Genomic DNA, 18,594 nt, shown 5'->3' with positions numbered 1-18,594 from the left:
CTGTTTAATGACAAAGTAAAATGTAGCATGTCATCTGTCACATGTAGTGATCTACAGTCAGGGTTTGGTGACGAGTGTTATTAATATTAATTATTATGTTATTAATGTCCTTAACTTTTATTAATCAAATATTCTGCCACGAGCTGCTAAAAAACTGAACAATGGGACAGTCAGTATCAAATGTTCCATCTCTGCTCTTCAGTGTGAATAAAGGATGAAGTGTGAGTGTGGCAGAAAACAAAATCTTCATCTTCTGAGGTGAGCAGTTTGCTGCTAGCTAGTGTTCTTTCAGTTCTGTTTCAAGTCCGGAGGTGTATATGAACTGTTAAACTGTCTTAATCAATTGTGTGTGTCAGGATACAATACAGTCACACTGTATGTGTGTTCTGATCTCTTTATTTTAAAATAGGATTTGAAATACAGCGTAGAAAACTCAGGAGCACACGAATCACATACGTAGACCACCATCCGCTGTGTTAGGACTAGGAGGTGAACTTTAGTCAGAGTGCCGCTGTTCAACTTGTGTAATGGAGTCTCATCTGTGGAAAGTCCTGATATTAAGTTTCTTTCTACATTTCATTATCACCAGGTTCTGCTGTGGTTATCCAAATGGTGAGTCTACTTTCTCATTTACTTTCAGAGAGGGTTAGAGAAGATCCATTGTTTCCTATAATACGCTAGTATCATTTCCTATACTTTCTGGATATCCCAGAAGTTGGAATTATTTGTTTGGTCATTTATTTTTTAAAATATCGATATAAATGAGTTTTGAACATATAGAACAAGTTTTTCTATTTCCTGCGAATCCATAAGTAGAATAAGCTGACACGTAAAGAGAAATGATCCAGTGTAGAGAAAATGAAAGAATGCAGTGAGTTGATCTGGTTGTTTTTGTAAAGATGTTCACAGAAACCTGCACTGCACTGAAGATGCAGACATTAAAAAGAGATTGGAAAATTCTTCTATGTTGAATAAAACATACCTGTTCATGACATGCTTTTTATAATCCTAACAACATTTTTGAAAATACAGAAAGATTATATTTTTAATACAGCTTTCCAGTTGTAACTCAAATGGCTTTTCCCTCCCAGTTTTCCTACAGAAAGACAAAGCAAACCGAGTCCTTCTGTATAGGCAGAGACGTGCCAATTCGCTGATGGAGGAGCTGAAGCTGGGAGACTTGGAGAGAGAGTGCCTGGAAGAAAAATGTTCCTACGAGGAGGCGAAAGAGATATTTTCCTTTCACGAAAATTTTGTAAGTTGTCTGCTTTCCGTCTGCTCTTATAGTGCTGTCTGCTATTCTTTGTGTGTGCACAAAAAATGCGAATACAGACAAGTTCAATCCACTCTCCTCTCCCAGAGGTGGCTTCTGCTTTCAGCCTTTCATCGTTCTGGGCTGTATTATTGCAAACGTCAAGCTTGTTTGTGAGGCAGTTCTTCAGAAGTAAAGATGCCGCCTCCTAATTGTGAATCTGTGCATGTACACCTGAAGAAGACTTCACAGCCGAAACGTTGTGTTTTCTCCCTTCTCTTTTCAGCTTGGAATAAACCTATTACTTGTTCCTGTATATTTAACTGTACCAAATGACTGAAAACTCACACATTCTGAATGACTGTCCTCAGCCACTTCTGTGAGATGGACATAAGTTACTAAATAGCATTTGTTGGCAGCACATTACAGATTTCCCCTGTATAATAGTCTTTGGAGCCAGAAATGAAGTTACAGAAGGCTCCTGTGTCCAGTACGTGGGGGTGAGGGGGAGTTTGAGTATGAACTGGGCCCTCTTGTGAAGACAGTGCTGTTGTCAGCTGGCTGTAAATGGGATTAAAAAGTGGCAATGCACAGCAGGCTATGTAGACAGCCTTGGTCAAAGGTCAAAGGCCGTTCCCCACAGAGCGGCACATTGACTCAGCCAATAAGAAGGGCGGCGTGTGCCCTGTGTTGTCATGACGACCAATCCATCTGTCAAGCAAGGCAAGGATGATCGCGATCAGCGAGAGACACATCAGTGCCATGTTTGGCCATGGGCTCCAGTGCTGGGGCAGTGGGGCTGGCTGTACGATGAGAGATGCAGGAGCAGTGTGAAAATACCGAGAGAATCCAGCATACTGACCTCGCCCCTCCTGAGCTGCTGTGACGTCCTTAGCAGCGAGCCAAGTTAAAATTAGCAGTTCCAAAATCAGGCAGTTTAAAAAGGCCCGCTGAGCTCAGGACTTTTCGAGAAGGAAGGATTGCGAGAGAGAGGGCAGTGCTTGAACGCAGGAGAGGACTCGACTCGGAGACCAAGGACTGACATGAGAGGAGGAAGGCCCCAGCATCGTCTTCCTCCCCCCTCTACCCAAACCAAAACTGGACTTGGACACAAACAGGGTAGAGAGGGGGGATATCCGGGACTGAGGAGGCTGCCTGGAACTTCTCTGTTTCTTCACTGTGGCGTCACCGCGGTGCTAACCGGGCCTGGTTCTGGGGAACGGCAACGCCGGACCGTTTGTTTGGGACGGTTGGTTCTGGTAACTGGTGTTGTTGGATGGCTCTATGAGTACGTGGTGCGGGCAGTCACAGGAATGGCTGTGTTATGGGGTTACGCTTGTGTGACGGGAAGACTGAAACACTGTGATATTGTGTATGAAAGCGTGTGCTCTTGGATTGCCATGACACCATAATGACTCCTTCCCACAGGTTAACCACACTGACAGGTAATGGCAGTAATTCTTTGTAACCGGATTTTCTTTATTTTTATTTACAGATACAGTTCTGGAGAACGTACTCAGGTATGTTTCCAGACCAGACCGGTGATGTGAAAAAGTTCTATTTTAGACGCCTTCAGGTCAATATACTGTATATGTACAGTATAAGTATGGTGTTTGAAAATCTCAATAGATTTCATATCCTGCACAGTGAGACTGTTAATATAGAGTGCATGATATATAAAACTCACTGATATCATTACTTAAGATAACCAGGTTTTCATGCTAACAGATCGTTGATATTCTCGGGACAGAACTTGAAAACTGTGTTTTAAAACAGATTTACTTCTGATGTCCTGCAAGAAACTATCTACTATCCCCGTAGAAGCGTGCTTAGCTTTAGGTGAGGTCATGTACGAAAATACATTACAAAGAAACACTACAAAGAAATCAGGGGCTCTGGCTCAATGGGTGCTTTCAAGTCAAACTTGAGTACTTTTTTGTGATTTGTGATTTTTTAGTGATTGTTTTATCATCTGTAGCTACTTTGTTTTCTTGTATTTGTAGTTTTCCTTAATCTATTTAAATATTGCACTCATTCGTTGATTTTGAAAGAGCTACAGTATACTCACTAAAGTTTATTCTTATGTTTATATTTTCAAACGATTAACGATGTAGTCCCTCCTAATACATAAATATACTTTTCAGTTGCAGGCAGTAAGCATTCAAGGTAATCTGTGTACTGTGTTCAGATTAGAAACTGGTTAATATAAACAATAGAGATAAAGAGGCAAATTCTCAGATTGGAGTTATATAAATAATGGAGTACCACAGGGAACTGGACTGGGACAACAGCTCTTCCTAATTTAGATCAGTGACCTTGATTCTGGTATAGTTAGCAAACATGACAAGTTTGTTTCCAAGATGTGGCTCTGATATTTCTGACAAGAAATGTCAGAAACATGACAAGTTCCTGCTTAATTGATTCCTGGCTTAAAATAATGTCCTACACTGACAGGCTAAGACTTTCAACAAGTTAAAAGAAATCAAAGAAGTGGAATACCCCACTTCCAAAAATGCGAAAATAAGAAATACTGTTAAAAGAAATACAGACGTGAAAAACCTCTGCATTTTCCAGAGGTTTTGAGATTTAAATGTACAGTACACCCCTAAAGATCTGCAGGAGCAAAAACGTCAGCATAATTCCTCTGCTTTGTACTGACGCGTCTCTGTTCTGCCTTTCAGAAGAGAATGAGTGTAACTCTACACCGTGTCAAAATGGAGCCACCTGTGTCGACCACGTCAAGTCTTACGTTTGTCTCTGTCCTTCGGGATATGAGGGGAGGGACTGTGAGATTGGTAAGGGGAAGACCAACGCTTTACAACTTAGCCGCTTGGAATTCATTACTTTTCTAATTCACATTTAGAAGGGGAATGGTGTGCTGTTTACTGTATTTCCCACTGAAAACTGGAATCAGGAGGTTCATTTTCCTGACGTTTCACAAGTCTGCTTTTGCTTTCTCCCTCCTAGAGTTTAGGAATGACTTGGGCTGCATTTATATGAACGGTGGCTGTGAGCACTTCTGTGTTGAAGTGCCTGGATCCCCTCACCACTGTGAATGTGCCCCAGGTTATTCTCTGGACAAGGACAACACATCTTGTATTCCACAAGGTGCGTCTTCATTTTCTGTTGCCGATAAACACTACGATAGTGTTTCTAGCCATGTTGACAAACCTTTAATTAACCTTAATTTTTGTATCAGACTATAAATAAATGCATAAATAAAATATTAACTCACAAATTTGTTTATGCAGAAATATCAGAGCCACATCTTGGAAACATACAGTAGTAGCTTATATTAATTGCATTAAGCCTTGTCTCTGGGTGACTGTTCTGTTATAATCGATTGTACTGCAAGGTCAAATTAATAAGTGCACAACTCCCCAGCCATACCGCACTTTGTCAGAGCCTGTTCTAAAGACTGGAGGAGCTGGAGAGAGACAACATACACCCCATTGTTGAGTACAAATTCTTCTTTCGCCTCGCCCAGTGAAGTTCCCCTGTGGCAGGGTGGAAAACCACTTCAGACCGAGGATAGTCAGAGGGACTGTGTGTCCCAAAGGAGAGTGTCCCTGGCAGGTAGGTACTGCTCGACTGAGGGCCAGCTTCACACTCCCGGTTTATCACATGAAGTAGGAAAGAAGGCCCGATTTCAATTGTATTGCCTTTTTACAAGAAGACAAATTGGGATTTCCTATGGATTTAACTTTTACACCTACACAATTTACAACCTCTTATGGGTCACAGCCAGCAGCTACACCAACCTGCAAGTCACCACTGGCAGCCCACTGGAGCTCAGCAGGTGTGGGCCTGGCCAGTACCTGGATGGGAGACCTCCGGGGAAAGCTCAGGTTGCTGCTGGAAGAAGTGTTAGTAGGGCCAGCAGGGGGCGCTCATCCTGCGGTCTGTGTAAGTCCTAATGCCCCAGTGTAGCGACAGGGACACTATACTGTAAGAAGGTGCCATCCGGAGGACGAGACATAAAACCAAGGTCCCGACTCTCCATGGTCATTAAAAATCCCAGTGTTTCTCAAGAAGAATAGGGGTCTTAATCCTGGTGTTCTGGCCAAATATTACCCCTCCCCTTTACCAGTCATGGCCTCCTAATAACCCCCCTCTCTGAACTGGCTTCATCACTCTCTTCTCCTCCGCACTGAGAGCTGGTGTGTGGTGAGTGTACTGGTGCACTCTGGTTGCCGTCACATCATCCAGGTGGGGCTGCACATTGGTGGTGGTGGAGGGGAGTCCCCATTACCTGTAGAGCCTGTAGAGACTGGATTGTCTAGAAAAGTGCTCTGTAAGTGTAAAGATGATTTATTGCTCATGACTCACTCATCTTTACGACAGCAGCTCCCGGTCAGACGAGGGGGGTGGGGACCCACGGACAAGCTCCTCTGACACATCTAACCCCCAGCTCCATTTGACTTCATTCAACTTCAGTGCGCCACAGTGCTGTGCTTGAGGCGTGGAGGAGCTGCGTGTCTCCCCCTGAGCTGCCCCACGGCTGCTGGTGTTCAGCAGTTCTCTGGAGTGGCACCAAAATGTGCCAAACCCCTTGCTGACTCCAGCCCACCCGGCCACTGTGCTCAGACGGCAACATCACCAGGGAGTCCTCGTCAGCGTCTACTACTGACGTGACCCTGGCTCTGGCCCACTACACTGTAGCCTTTAGAAATAAGCAGTTTCAAACTTGGATGTCTTAATCATTCCTAGTAGTTAATCCTGAGGCTATTTGAGGATTATGCTCTGGCACTGAACACCTGAGTTCAGTTAATCGGCGGACTTGTCAACTGATTTTCAGTTACCCGGTTCAGGGGATGAGTTCAGGGGAAGTTTTCATTAGAAGTTTGAAGTCTGTATCAGTGCATGAAGCCGCAGCTTGCATGCTGACTGCCTCCCTTTTTTTGTAGGCTCTTCTGGAGAATGGAGGGGCTTACCTGTGTGGTGGGATTATCATAGACGTCCAGTGGGTCCTCACTGCTGCTCACTGTGTGTACGGCATCCCTGTGTCAAAACTGAAGGTCATTCTCGGTGTGTGTTAACCTCCTTGTTGATTCTTTATTGTAGGTATGTAGCCCACAGCCTACAGCTTTATCACATTGACAGCACATATAGCACCCTGCGACTCACAGCTGGCAGCCCCACTGAAGCTGAGCAGGTGTGAGCCTGGCCAGTTCCTGGATGGGAGACCTCCTGGGAAAGCTAAGGTTGCTGCTGGAAGAGGGGTGTTACCCTGGTGTCCTGGTCAAATTCCCTCTGGCCTTTACCAATCACGGCCTTCCAATAATCCTCATCTATGAATTGGCTTCTGTGCCAATTAGTACTGGTGCACTATGGCTGCTGTCGCATCATCTACAGTAGGTGGGGCTGCACACCCAGTGTGGTGGACAGCAGTCCCCATGACCTGTAAAGAGCTTCGGGTGGAGTGTCCAGAAAAGAGCAGTAGAAGTGAAGAATAATTGTTATTAATTACTGTGCATACACAAACCTCTGCTGTGCTTCCTCATACATTAGGAGAATTAGCTTTGTTAGGTCTGCATACAACACAAATCCACTTCCCACCTGTTCCTGCTGGGGAAAGCAGCTCTGCTCATTCCACCTTCTGTCTGCGAAAGGGGAGCACATACGAGATACACATGAAGGCACGGAGGTGATGAGGGGGGTGCAGCAGAAAATCATCCACAGTGGCTACAACACCAGCTCGGCCGACAACGACATCGCGCTGCTGAGGCTGGACGGAGGCCTGACGTACTCGCCGGACGTGATCCCCGTCTGCCTCCCGCAGCGGCAGTTCGCCCTGACGCAGCTGGCCTCTGTGCGGCTCTCCACGGTGAGCGGCTGGGGGAAGCTCTCGCAGGCCGGGCCCACGGCCAACGTGCTGCAGCGCCTCCAGGTGCCGCGGGTCAGGAGCCAGGAGTGCAGGTCCAAGACGAGGATGGCCATCACGAGGAACATGCTCTGCGCTGGCTACTACGGGGGCGAGCAGGACTCCTGCAAGGGGGACAGCGGGGGGCCCCTGGTCACCAGATACAAGAACACCACCTTCCTGACGGGCATCGTCAGCTGGGGGAAGGGCTGCGCACAGCCTGGCTACTATGGGATTTACACCAGGGTGTCCAACTACCTGGACTGGCTGGAAAAGCTCATGTCCACTTAACAGGGACAGCGGGCAGGTGTAAAGCTCCTCCTCAGCACCTGGTGGTTGATGAAAAGAAAAGCATGTGATCAAAAGCCTGTTTCCCACACGGCTGCCTTATCTTTCTCTGTGAGCTGTACTACAAGTGCACATCTTACAGCGGGGCCAGGAAATGCTTTAACAAGTAAACTGAATTAATTCTCATTGCCGTGGCTCAAACTGTTTCCTTTGTACAGTACCCTACATTTATCTGGAAAGGAAATCTTGGTACACCTCAAAACACAACTCTAAATTCGAGGTGTGCATTAGGCTCGGGACGAAACCAAATTTCTGCGATGAGTTGGTTAAAAGTGATTTAGTTTTAAGTTTACCACAAATACACACACAATATGGAACAGATTAACAGAGGCAGTGCAAGGAGATCATGTTCCCCAGTTCAGTCTGCTCATGTGAGGATTATGCGTACATTTTTCAAGTACGACCCATATTAAAGTCTGACCACTTCTGGACATTTGAGCATAGCATGGGAGGTCATCTAATATTTTTAAGTGTGTTAGGGCGATGTCTGATTTCATGCAAGTGAACTGTATCCTACCATTAACGGGTTTTAAGGAGCTCTTATTTTTTAAAACCGAAATGCCTTCTGACTTTTTGTCATTGATTTTTTTTCTCAAAAACCTTATTTTCAGAACAATCATATTTTAACCTAATGGATAATGTACACTATAAAACAAAGAAAATAATGTGGACCATCAATGCAATAGTAACATTTACATTTAATTTCTATATAAACAAAAACATTGTTTCAAATTCAAGAAAAAAGTTGTATTATGGAAAAGCAGGAATATCTTATCTCTTCATCAACTGTTTTGTCGATCTCCTCTTGACTTCCTGTTTGCTTCATATAAACACTATACAAGTAAGGAGCCTCACAGAGGCCTCTCTTCATTCAGACTGCTTTGCTTGCCTCACAACAGACATTTCTGCTCTGGAATTGTATTCCCTGTTGTACTCTGCACTGACGCTTCAGACTAATCCTGTACTTTGAAAATGGTTTAGTCAGGCTTACATAGGCTGTAAGATCCTTTTTTTCCCACCTCTGTATATTACTCTACAAAAAGGTCTGATACTACATGTAGAACCTCTGTTACACTAATTATGTGGCAGTGCAAACCAGTCCAGGCACGACGTCAGTGCTGTGGTTATGTAGTCAGAATGCTAGTGAGAGAGAGGGCCTTTCACTGGCACAGGAGACAGGCTGAGGCGGGGTCATGCAGCACTTAGAGCTCTGAGGATCTTGCGATCAGGACTCCCAGACAAGAACCTGCTGTACCTCGCTTGATGCTGGTACTTCACATGCTGCTGTGTATATATATAAAAGATCTTCACTGTTCATGCAAATTTGCTCTCAACTGACTTTGCCAGTTAAATAAAGGATTGAAAAAAAAAAGATTTGCAGCCTGTGCTCCCTTTATCTTGCTTAGCAAGCACAGTGCTGTAGCAGGGGACAGCAGCGATGGCAGTGAATGAAACCAGCAGCGGCAGAAGAACTTTGGACATCTGAGGGGAGTCTGGCATTCAGAAGCAAACGATTCAGCATGCTGTTTCAACTCCTCTGCCTTGTCTCGGCAGTTCTCTGCTCTTTTTCGGCAACAGGTATGGCTTATTGGTATCTTGGGGGACCGTTCAATAGTTTAGCCATTGAAAGCTCTCACTTTGCTTCTGGAAGAAATGCTGACAACAAGGGAGTGCTGTGAACAGAATTGTGATGATGTTGTATAACTGCTGGCTGCACTAACATTTACAGTAGTTCATGTGGGAAGCTGCGTCAGCATGCGTAGGCTGCAAAGGAACAAGTAATACTGTAGGTTTATTCCATGCTGAAAAAAAGAAGAAAGAAAACACAACGTTTCGGCCGTGGAGCCTTCTTGCTCACACCTAAAGAAGGCTCCACGGCCGAAACGTTATGTTTTCTTTCTTTTTTTTTTCAGCATGGAATAAACCTATTACTTGTTCCCTAACATTTACAGTACTCATGGGCTGAATTGTTCAGAAGACAGTGAGATATTGAAGCCTCATTTGTCACAAAGGTGTACATTTTTTAGAACTTCAGTCACTAATTACAATATCCGCTTTAAAACGCGCTTATACTTCAGCTTTTCCTTTGATTTAAATGACTGAATTAATAAATTCCATGTTGTTGCCTTTACCTTGTTTTTAAAATGATTAATATTAACTTCACGATTACACTAATGTTTATTAATTATGAATGTATTTGTTTCTTGAGGTAATCTTCACAAAAAATAAGTTTGCTTTTTTAAAGAAGTGCCTCATTAAAGAAGAGAGGCTATAGTTCTGTGAAGTACTACCGTAGTTAGAATATTATTTGTACTGTAGGTTTCTTAGCATGCTGTCTGAAAACTGGTTTTCATTGTGTGTTTCACCTGCCTTCTCTTCAGACAAAATGAAAAGAGAAAAATATAACTGCAAATCAAGAATCATTACTTAACTCAATGCCAGGGAGATACAAAGTGGCATTATGATGAAACTGTGGTTTCTTGAGAGTGAATAAAGAGTAAAGTGGTTTTAGTTTGATGGAACAGTGTATCCACAAAAAAAGTCATCAGCTTGAAACAGTAGGCAATTTACAAAGCCAGAATTTCAGAAAGAGCCAGGCCAGTTCCAAGTTACGAAACAGAATTCAGGTCATGTTGCCTCACAAGCTAATACTGTAGATGCTACTGCAATAATAACAAGAACTAAGTGTATTGCTATGACTTGCTATGTGACTGACTTGCTATATGTTAGTCATATCCCCATTTTTAAATGCTTTAAATTTGTATTAAGCATAGAGTCAGTGGATGATACCCATGTCAGATGGCAAGTTGGTGTGACCCATTAGACCTGCTGCCTCACAGCTCTTGGCTCCTGGATTTGATTCTGCCCTGCGATGCCTGACGTGTGGAGCTTGAATGTTTTTCCATTGGCATGGGGGCCATCTTTCACCATCTGCTTTAGTTAGCACCTACTATCCAAAAATGTGGTGTCTAGGCTGATTGTCCTCCATGAATCATTAATTGTGTGTGTGTGAGTGGCTGAATGTGTGCGCTCTGCAGTGAATTAGTGTCCCATCATGCCTTGGTGCCACGAATGCCATTGTTCGACAGGTGAGGCTTGGGCTTATCGTGACCCTGTATTGGACTGAGCAGTTACCAAACCTGGGTGGATGGACTAATAATAATATCAAGGCAGTTACAACCAGAGCCAAGTTTTCCTGTTTCCCAATCTAGTGCATTACCGCAGCTTCTCTCAAGTGGCAGTGTGCTTGCATATGTCATAATCATCAACACTTGAAACATGAAATCGTTATTAACACTGAATTAACAACGCTACCTTATTTTCCACAGCTAGGAAATGTAATAAGTAAACGTTGCGGCGGTGTTATTCTAGTGAGGTTCGAGACTGTGTGTTAGAAGTGGAGCGGTGCTTCTGGTTGTTTTAATTAAGCTGTGGCCAGGCCCCATGGGCAGCAGTTCCTCCTCCTGTTGTGCGGCTTAGCGCTGGGACGGCAGTCCCTCCCCGTTTATCTGGCGCGCCTCAGCTGTGTCCCCTCCCGCCTGCACAGTTCCCTCTGCGGTGCTCGTGAGCAGAGACGAGGCTCATGGCGTCCTGCGGCGGCGCGCGCGCGCCAACGCGGGCTGGCTCGAGGAGCTGAAGATGGGGAACCTGGAGCGGGAGTGCATGGAAGAGACGTGCTCCTACGAGGAGGCCAGAGAGGTGTACGAGCATGACGAGGCCACGGTAAGACACGGCTGCAGGTGCAAAGTGTGATGGGGTGGGTATCCGTGAGTACTGGGCCAGGTTCTTAAATATGGATTTCCATGCGGGATGCAGACTCCATGTCTCCGCCTGCTGGCACATCACTGTGAGGTTTCCCTCTGCTTGGCTGGCCTCATGTCCCGCCAGCACATCAGGAGAGCTAAGCAGAGGGAAAGCCACCCTTCGGAGGAGACGTAAAACCGAGGTCCTGACTCTAATGACTAATGTGGTCATTAAAAATCCCAGGGCGTTTCTCGAAAAGAGTAGGGGTGTAACCCCGGCGTCCTGGCCAAATTTCCCATTGGCCCTTACCAATCATGGCCTCCTAATAACCCCGCTCTCCGAGCTGGCTTCATTACTCTGCTCTCCTCCCCACTGAGAGCTGGTGTGTGGGGAGAGTACTGGCGCACTATGGCTGCCGTCGCATCATCCAAGTTGGGGCTACACACTGGTGGAGGTGGAGGGGAGTCCCCATCACCAGTAAAGAGCTTTAAGTGGAGTGTCCAGCAAAGCGCTATATAAGTGTAAGCAATTATTATTATTATTATTATTATTATTATTAAAGCTCGCAGTTACACAGTTCCCTCCAGCTGTTAGGCATGACCTTGCACAGGACACTACTAATACGGCCTTAAAAATGGAACAGCTGTATGGATTGATGTAATTACACGCCTGCTGCTTTCTAACAGGTCCTTTTTTCCTGGCACTTTTAATTCAATTCAATTTCTTTTTATATAGCGCCTTTCACAACAAGGTGGCTCCAAGGCGCTTAACAATGCAAGTAACCATACATGTTGTGAATACAGAACAGAAAAGACCAGAAGACAAAGGAGGAGAGGAACCAAAAACTCCTTAGTAAGGAGAAAAAAGGTCCAAGGTCAACTGGCTGCTTAACCCCTTTGGGCATGCAAACATTATATAATTTTAAAAAAAGGAAATAAATGAATGAGGGGTGACTTTCTGACGGGTGAAACAGTTCAGTTAACGTTCAGTTTCCCAAGGAAAAAAAAAATCATTTTGCACCTTCATTTCATAGCTTTACCTCTTCTGGTGAGTAAAAGCCGAACTAGTTTTGCTGAAAGGCCTCCGCTCCATTTGACCCTTTCTGTAAATCACCTGAGATGAAGCGTCCGAGCCTGTGAGGAGAATTCTGCTCAGGAAAAACTGTTTAGCCTTAGGAAGCGTGCCCACGCTGGTACCCTCGGTCAATAAGTGATCAGCAGTTGTTGGTCGCATTTCTTATCCATTTAATGGAATTAAAACTCTTTGTTTATTTCCACAGAATGAGTTTTGGACAAACTACAATGGTAAGTAATGACGTACTTTGCTCTGCCGATATTTTTAATGACGTCAGTGCAGACGATTACACCCAAAGTGAACATCTGTTAGATAACTGGACAATACAAGGCAGGAAATAAGGCAAGTGAAATGAACTAGATGAATGGGTTCACCCGAGCCAACACGAATGTCAAACGATGCATGTGATTGAGTGTTTTAGGGTCACTCATGCCTGTCATTGACGGCAGTACATCTCTACTGCCCCTTGTTTGGGTAGCTATGCCTGCAGGATGGCGATATTTATCTACAGGTCATGCAAAGCCCCCACTAGTGTCCAAAAGCACTTAACAGTTTTAAAGGGGAAATAATCCAATGACTTGGAAAGCAAAGATTAAAAGGAAGATGGTGATGGAATTATAAGGTTGAAAACTACTTTCCAGTTTCGAACTTTGTGAGTGGATATTTGTGTGAACATTATTTGCTGACGTCATGAAGAATTGTCCAGGTTCTAAGGTTCTTTATGTTCTTTATGTTTCCTCGAATTCTGACAGTTGAACAGTGCTGTGAATCAAACCCATGTCAGAACAACGGAACCTGTGTGAATTCTCAAAATACATACACTTGCTTCTGTCCGGAAGGCTTCAATGGGAGGAATTGCGAAGAAGGTAATGTCACCCCTGCCTGCTCCTGGGGTTTCTTCAGGATAAAAGTGATTGGGTCACAATGTCCCTCTGCAATGCTTTTTTTAAAAAAGGGAAAAGTGCAAAGTGCATACTGGAGGCACCCAGCTGATACCTGTTCATGTGAATAAGCTTGAATGAGCATTAGGTTGTATAAGCACATGTTAAGGATCCCCAAAACCTAAGACTCTGATACAGTATATCAAAATGCTTGTACTGGCGAATTTCTTGGTTTCACATCTGAGTTTTAACACTAATGCACACTGATTTCTTTTTGTACAGCTGAAATTTTGTGTTTTCTCTTTTGACTTTTCAATTTGGAATTAGCCTTTACTTGTTCCTATGCACACATAAAATATATGCTCGTAAGGGACATTCAAAAGATTGTTTTGTAACCTAGGGATCGAGAAACTGGATAACAGTAGTTTCTCAACTTAAAGTAAGGTAAGCACCTTCCACAGTCACACACTTGACTTTCCTCGCCTTTCAACTGCCATTTTCCCATTAAAGAATCCTTCAAACTTCTCCTTTAACACAAACCATGCATGTAAAAAAACACACAATACCCAGGCCCACGTCTGAGCTACAGAGCTGATGAATCACCTGCACACTCTGACAGTGGTGAATTATGTGCATCTCTGTGCTTGGAAACTAACACATTATAGTGCCAAAGGGAGCACCGTGTGTCAATACCCTCTGTCTGCCCTTTTCACAAATGAATTCATGTAGCTATGTCTCCAGGACAGGTTGAAATTGGTTAATAATATTTCAGATATTTAACTTATTAGCAGCACCCCTTTTGAATCCCACAAAATGCTGGCCAAAATCTGGCCAACTGAGTCCTTGGTGTGGCACGTCTTTGGGGATAGAGATTTTGAGTGCTGCCCCTGCATTGATTCAGTCTTGATCTCCAGGCACCGTTTGTAAACCTGTTTCTCTTTGCCAATAGCCAGACATGGTCCAAACACTGGGTCAGTGCTCAAGAGTAATTTTATCAGGACTCCAGTCTCTGTCAGATGTCTTATGAACTCATCTAGCCACAGTCACAGTTTCAATATAATCCCTAAACGTTTCAACGGGTACATGCGATGTGATAATAACCAAAATCATGTATTCAGGAGTTTGATTCCATCTGTCCGTGGCCTGGACTTTTCTGCTGATGACAGTACAGTAGATGGAGGCAGACAGACAGCAGGTTTGACTACATTTAGAAATCTGCACACACCTGGGGAAGTACAGTAGGTAACAGTTGACAGTAGGCCCACACGTCCTGTTGCTGTCGCAAGGGTTTGCACTAAAAACCATCTATCCTGGAAGAAATGTAATGACATACTAGGAAACAAGTTTTTTTGTTCTCTGATGGCCCTAAATAGGATAGGGAACCGACAGGAACCCACAGCTCTATCTCCCCAGCTCTCTACCCTGTCTTCCGTCTCCACAGCAATTGAAGACACCCTCAAATGTCTTTACCTGAACGGAGGGTGTGAGCACTTCTGTAACGACTCTGGGGGCCGGAGGAGCTGTGAGTGTGCGCAGGGCTACGCTCTCGGCGAGGACGGAGAGACATGCGAGCCCCAGGGTGGGTACAGAGCCCTTTTGAAAACTGGACTTTGAAAGAAAAACTCGTAATAAACCTAGACAGACAGAGATGATTGTTGACGTGAACGGGGTAGTGCACTGGTTCAAGACTGTAGTCCAGCACATTTTAAACTCTCAGCTGTTTTCTTGCTTTAGACAGGGGAGTTGTTTTAGAGAGATACTGCAATTAATTCAGTTTTGTTTTCCAAAAGAGGGTCAAAACACCCACCTGCTGTGTAAGACTGGAATTATCCAACACCGCGGGGATAAAGGATATGGGATACAAATCAAACGAAACCTCAAGGATAAAGAATCTTCTTCACGTCAGCAAAAAACAGTCACTGCCTTGCAAAGATGCAATGAGTTGATTGCATTATTAAATTCATTTCATTTCTATGCTAGGTCCAGTTTGGTGAATGTGTTTAGTTAACTGGATAGATACAATGCTGGGGATATTTATAATAAATTGTGGATATTTTCTGCAGTACATTCAAACTTGTTTTTATAACTCAGAGATCATATCGGCGTCACGGCTCCATGTGCCTTTCCTTCTCTGCCACACAGAACTGTACCCCTGTGGTAAAATCCCCATTCTAAAGGAGGACCAGTCTTCAAAGACGGACAAGTCTAGTGACTCACGTGGCAGGATTGTTGGTGGGACAGAATGTCCTAAAGGCCACTGTCCTTGGCAGGTATAGAAAACCGGCCCTGCACGAACCTTACTCATCATTAGCAGAATGCCACGTGTTCCAGATAAAAGTCGTAAAAATATATTTTAAAATATATATATTTTAAAAACATTAAAGAAAGGTTACGGATCAGATGAGGCTATTCTGATCATCTTGCCCGTTTGGTCATGTCAACTTGGAGCCTAATTCTGGAAGCATGAGGAACGGGGAGGGATCAGACTCTGGAGAGAGATCAGTCCGTTGTAGGGCATGCACACACAAGCACACAGTTAACCCAGCCAATGTGTTTTTGGAAGTAGAGAGGAAACAGGAACATCCAAAGAAAACCCATGCAAACACAGGAAGAGCATGCAGAATCTACACAGAGTTCCTAGAGCTCTGTCAGCAGGCACAAATGACATCTGGTATTTTTACATGAGGAAGAATAAAAAGGGAAAAAATTAAAGTGGAGCATTGAAGAAACAGAAGGTATATATATTTTTATTTTCCACTTAGGTTTTAAAGAAAAAACACCATTGTATAAAAAAGAGGCTTTACTCTCTGTTCCAGGTGCTCTTGGAATATAATAAGAAACCATTCTGCGGAGGAGTGATACTGACACCATACTGGGTCATCACTGCCTCTCACTGCCTGGAGAAGCTGAAGGCGGCGTATCTCAAAGTTGTCGCAGGTATTGCATGAAAACAGAACAGGTGCTTCTGGCACACCCATCAGCTGCTCTCTGGTAGAGTGCGGCCCTAAGCATGTATTGAACTCTATAATAAGGGCCAGCGACTCTTCTTTTTAGAAATTGTAGCAAAGTCCTTCATTTCTGTTTTGTTTTTTTGCTTGGTCTTATGAAAAGGTGAACACAACACTGACAAGAAGGAAGGCACAGAGCAGACCATCCAGGTGGCAAAGATCATCATGCACAAGAAGTACAGGGTACAGAACACGGACAACGACATCGCCCTGCTGAAGCTGCAGGAGCCCATCGTCTACTCCGCCTACGCCGTGCCCATCTGCCTGCCCCAGAAGGAGCTCTCCGAGCGGGAGCTGGCGGCCATCCGCTTCTCCACCGTCAGCGGCTGGGGCCAGATGAACGAGAACGGCCCCATTTCACCCATCCTCCAGAAGCTGGAGGTGCCCAGGCAGAGGTCCCAGGACTGCAGGGAGCAGAGCAAGATCAACATCACCGACAACATGTTCTGCGCCGGCTACTTTGATGGCAAAAAGGACTCCTGCAAGGGTGACAGCGGGGGGCCCCTGGTCACCAGGTACAAGAACACCTGGTTCCTGACGGGCATCGTCAGCTGGGGGAAGGGCTGTGCACGGCCTGGCTACTATGGGATTTACACCAGGGTGTCCAACTACCTGGACTGGATTCAGCAGTACACAGCCACACAAGGCCTCAAGGGCAATGCTACTGTCATCTGAATGAAGAGCTCACTGCTACTGTCATCTGAATGAAGAGCTCACTGCTACTGTCATCTGAAGAGCTCACTGCTACTGTCATCTGAATGAAGAGCTCACTGCTACTGTCATCTGAAGAACTCACTGCTACTGTCATCTGAATGAAGAGCTCACTGCTACTGTCATCTGAATGAACAGCTCACTGCTACTGTCATCTGAAGAGCTCACTGCTACTGTCATCTGAATGAAGAACTCACTGCTACTGTCATCTGAATGAACAGCTCACTGCTACTGTCATCTGAAGAACTCACTGCTACTGTCATCTGAATGAAGAGCTCACTGCTACTGTCATCTGAATGAACAGCTCACTGCTACTGTCATCCGAAGAGCTCACTGCTACTGTCATCTGAATGAAGAACTCACTGCTACTGTCATCTGAATGAACAGCTCACTTCTACTGTCATCTGAACAGCTCACTGCTACTGTCATCTGAAGAACTCACTGCTACTGTCATCTGAATGAAGAGCTCACTGCTACTGTCATCTGAAGAGCTCACTGCTACTGTCATCTGAAGAACTCACTGCTACTGTCATCTGTAGAGCCCATTGCAACTGTCATCTAAAGACCTCGAGTTTTGCTTTATTTTCTGAAAACAAAGGGTCCAAAAGAAATTGTAGATTTGTTTCAAAAACACTTCCTTCTTAAAACATTGAATATGCTTTGGGGAGCATTGCTGTTTCCCATACATATACAGTAGATGTAGGTGTATGATATTCCTGCACAGTTCAGCTCTCTAAATTATCACATTGGTTATTGTCAGAAGCAAGCAGACATACAGAAGCAATAAAAAGGATAAAAAAGTTTACATTGTAAAGAGTGTAAAATACAAGTGTAACTACTGTATATGGCATGCGATTTCTGTCTTCACATTACAAAAGGATAGACATAATCCAGTGCAAAATCCACAGCACCTATCATTTGAGGGCTTAAAGGAATGAGTAGTGTAGACAGGTTGAAGGAAATAACTCTTTGACTTTCAAGATATTTTAGTCTAAGATGTTTAAGAGGCTATTTGTTTGAGATTTCCAAAACTCTAAAGTGAATAAATAAGGTTGACCCCCATAGTCGTGTACAATTTAGGTTCAGTAAAGAAAACAAGAAGGAAACTTGTTAAAACACTGATGCCAGAGCACAGCATTTATTTTAAAGAGAATTTTCAAGGAACATATTACCAAGACATAGAGGTCTTGTGTAATAGTGAAGGCAGAGACACTGGAAAACTTTCACAACCAACACTGACAATTTTTATGTTGTTATAATTGTTTTCTGTTCATTTCTTTAAACGTCACGTGTACCTATGTATTACGTAGGATACTTTCTACTAATCAAACCCTTTGTATAAATGGTATGAAGGATGTATTAAATACAGGAAATTTGATCCATTACAGCTAGATTAGGTCATGCTGTACCATTACTCAGACAAGTCGCAGTAATAAAAACCTAATGAACTACTAATTACTAATTACATGTTACTAATGAACATATGCAACACTGGGGAGGGGTTCTGAACCAACACATCGAAAACCAAATCTGAGCTCAAAACATTTCTTCAAAACCAGTAAAACAATTTTGTAGGAAGACAGTGAAAAACTGATTAACATATGGATTAAAGTCAGTAGTTTGGTTATTGGGATTGTTCCCTCTGTGATTCCATAGAGATACGAGCTAATTTTCTAACTGGTTTATACAGGTCGCCAAATAAAGTTTTTTTCA

The 18,594-nt window shown here is 43.9% G+C and overlaps 2 protein-coding genes across 2 annotated transcripts; both read left to right on the top strand.

Moving 5' to 3' along the window:
* Positions 1 to 489: 489 nt before the first annotated feature.
* f7l (coagulation factor VII, like) lies at positions 490 to 8,011 on the top strand. Its single transcript, XM_088912490.1, has 8 exons — positions 490 to 612; positions 1,092 to 1,255; positions 2,748 to 2,772; positions 3,934 to 4,047; positions 4,220 to 4,360; positions 4,740 to 4,828; positions 6,160 to 6,280; positions 6,865 to 8,011. The coding sequence occupies exons 1-8, from the start codon at positions 528 to 530 to the stop codon at positions 7,404 to 7,406; spliced, it is 1,281 nt and encodes a 426-aa protein (XP_088768616.1). The 5' UTR covers positions 490 to 527; the 3' UTR covers positions 7,407 to 8,011.
* Positions 8,012 to 8,521: 510 nt separating this feature from the next.
* Positions 8,522 to 18,594, top strand: LOC148835711 (coagulation factor VII-like). The gene is made up of 8 exons (XM_088912488.1): positions 8,522 to 9,041; positions 11,011 to 11,186; positions 12,487 to 12,511; positions 13,034 to 13,147; positions 14,604 to 14,741; positions 15,305 to 15,432; positions 15,979 to 16,099; positions 16,274 to 18,594. Exons 1-8 carry the CDS (start codon positions 8,912 to 8,914, stop codon positions 16,843 to 16,845), a joined length of 1,404 nt encoding a protein of 467 aa, XP_088768614.1. The 5' UTR covers positions 8,522 to 8,911; the 3' UTR covers positions 16,846 to 18,594.

The sequence above is a fragment of the Atractosteus spatula genome, chromosome 4 (genome assembly GCF_055471065.1).
Source record: "Atractosteus spatula isolate fAtrSpa1 chromosome 4, fAtrSpa1.hap1, whole genome shotgun sequence".
In the NCBI taxonomy this organism is placed as follows: domain Eukaryota; kingdom Metazoa; phylum Chordata; class Actinopteri; order Semionotiformes; family Lepisosteidae; genus Atractosteus; species Atractosteus spatula.
Note: the sequence above shows the minus strand (reverse complement) of the source record. Positions and strands in the feature narration are given on the sequence as shown.

Bases quoted from the DNA above. Each gene is read 5' to 3' on its own strand.
- f7l (XM_088912490.1), top strand. From the start codon at position 528: ATGGAGTCTCATCTGTGGAAAGTCCTGATATTAAGTTTCTTTCTACAT. The intron at 2,773-3,933 runs GTATGTTTCCAG...TCTGCCTTTCAG, and splicing joins GTTCTGGAGAACGTACTCAG to AAGAGAATGAGTGTAACTCT. The intron at 4,048-4,219 runs GTAAGGGGAAGA...TCTCCCTCCTAG, and splicing joins GGGGAGGGACTGTGAGATTG to AGTTTAGGAATGACTTGGGC.
- LOC148835711 (XM_088912488.1), top strand. From the start codon at position 8,912: ATGAAACCAGCAGCGGCAGAAGAACTTTGGACATCTGAGGGGAGTCTG. The intron at 14,742-15,304 runs GTGGGTACAGAG...TCTGCCACACAG, and splicing joins AGAGACATGCGAGCCCCAGG to AACTGTACCCCTGTGGTAAA. The intron at 16,100-16,273 runs GTATTGCATGAA...TCTTATGAAAAG, and splicing joins GTATCTCAAAGTTGTCGCAG to GTGAACACAACACTGACAAG.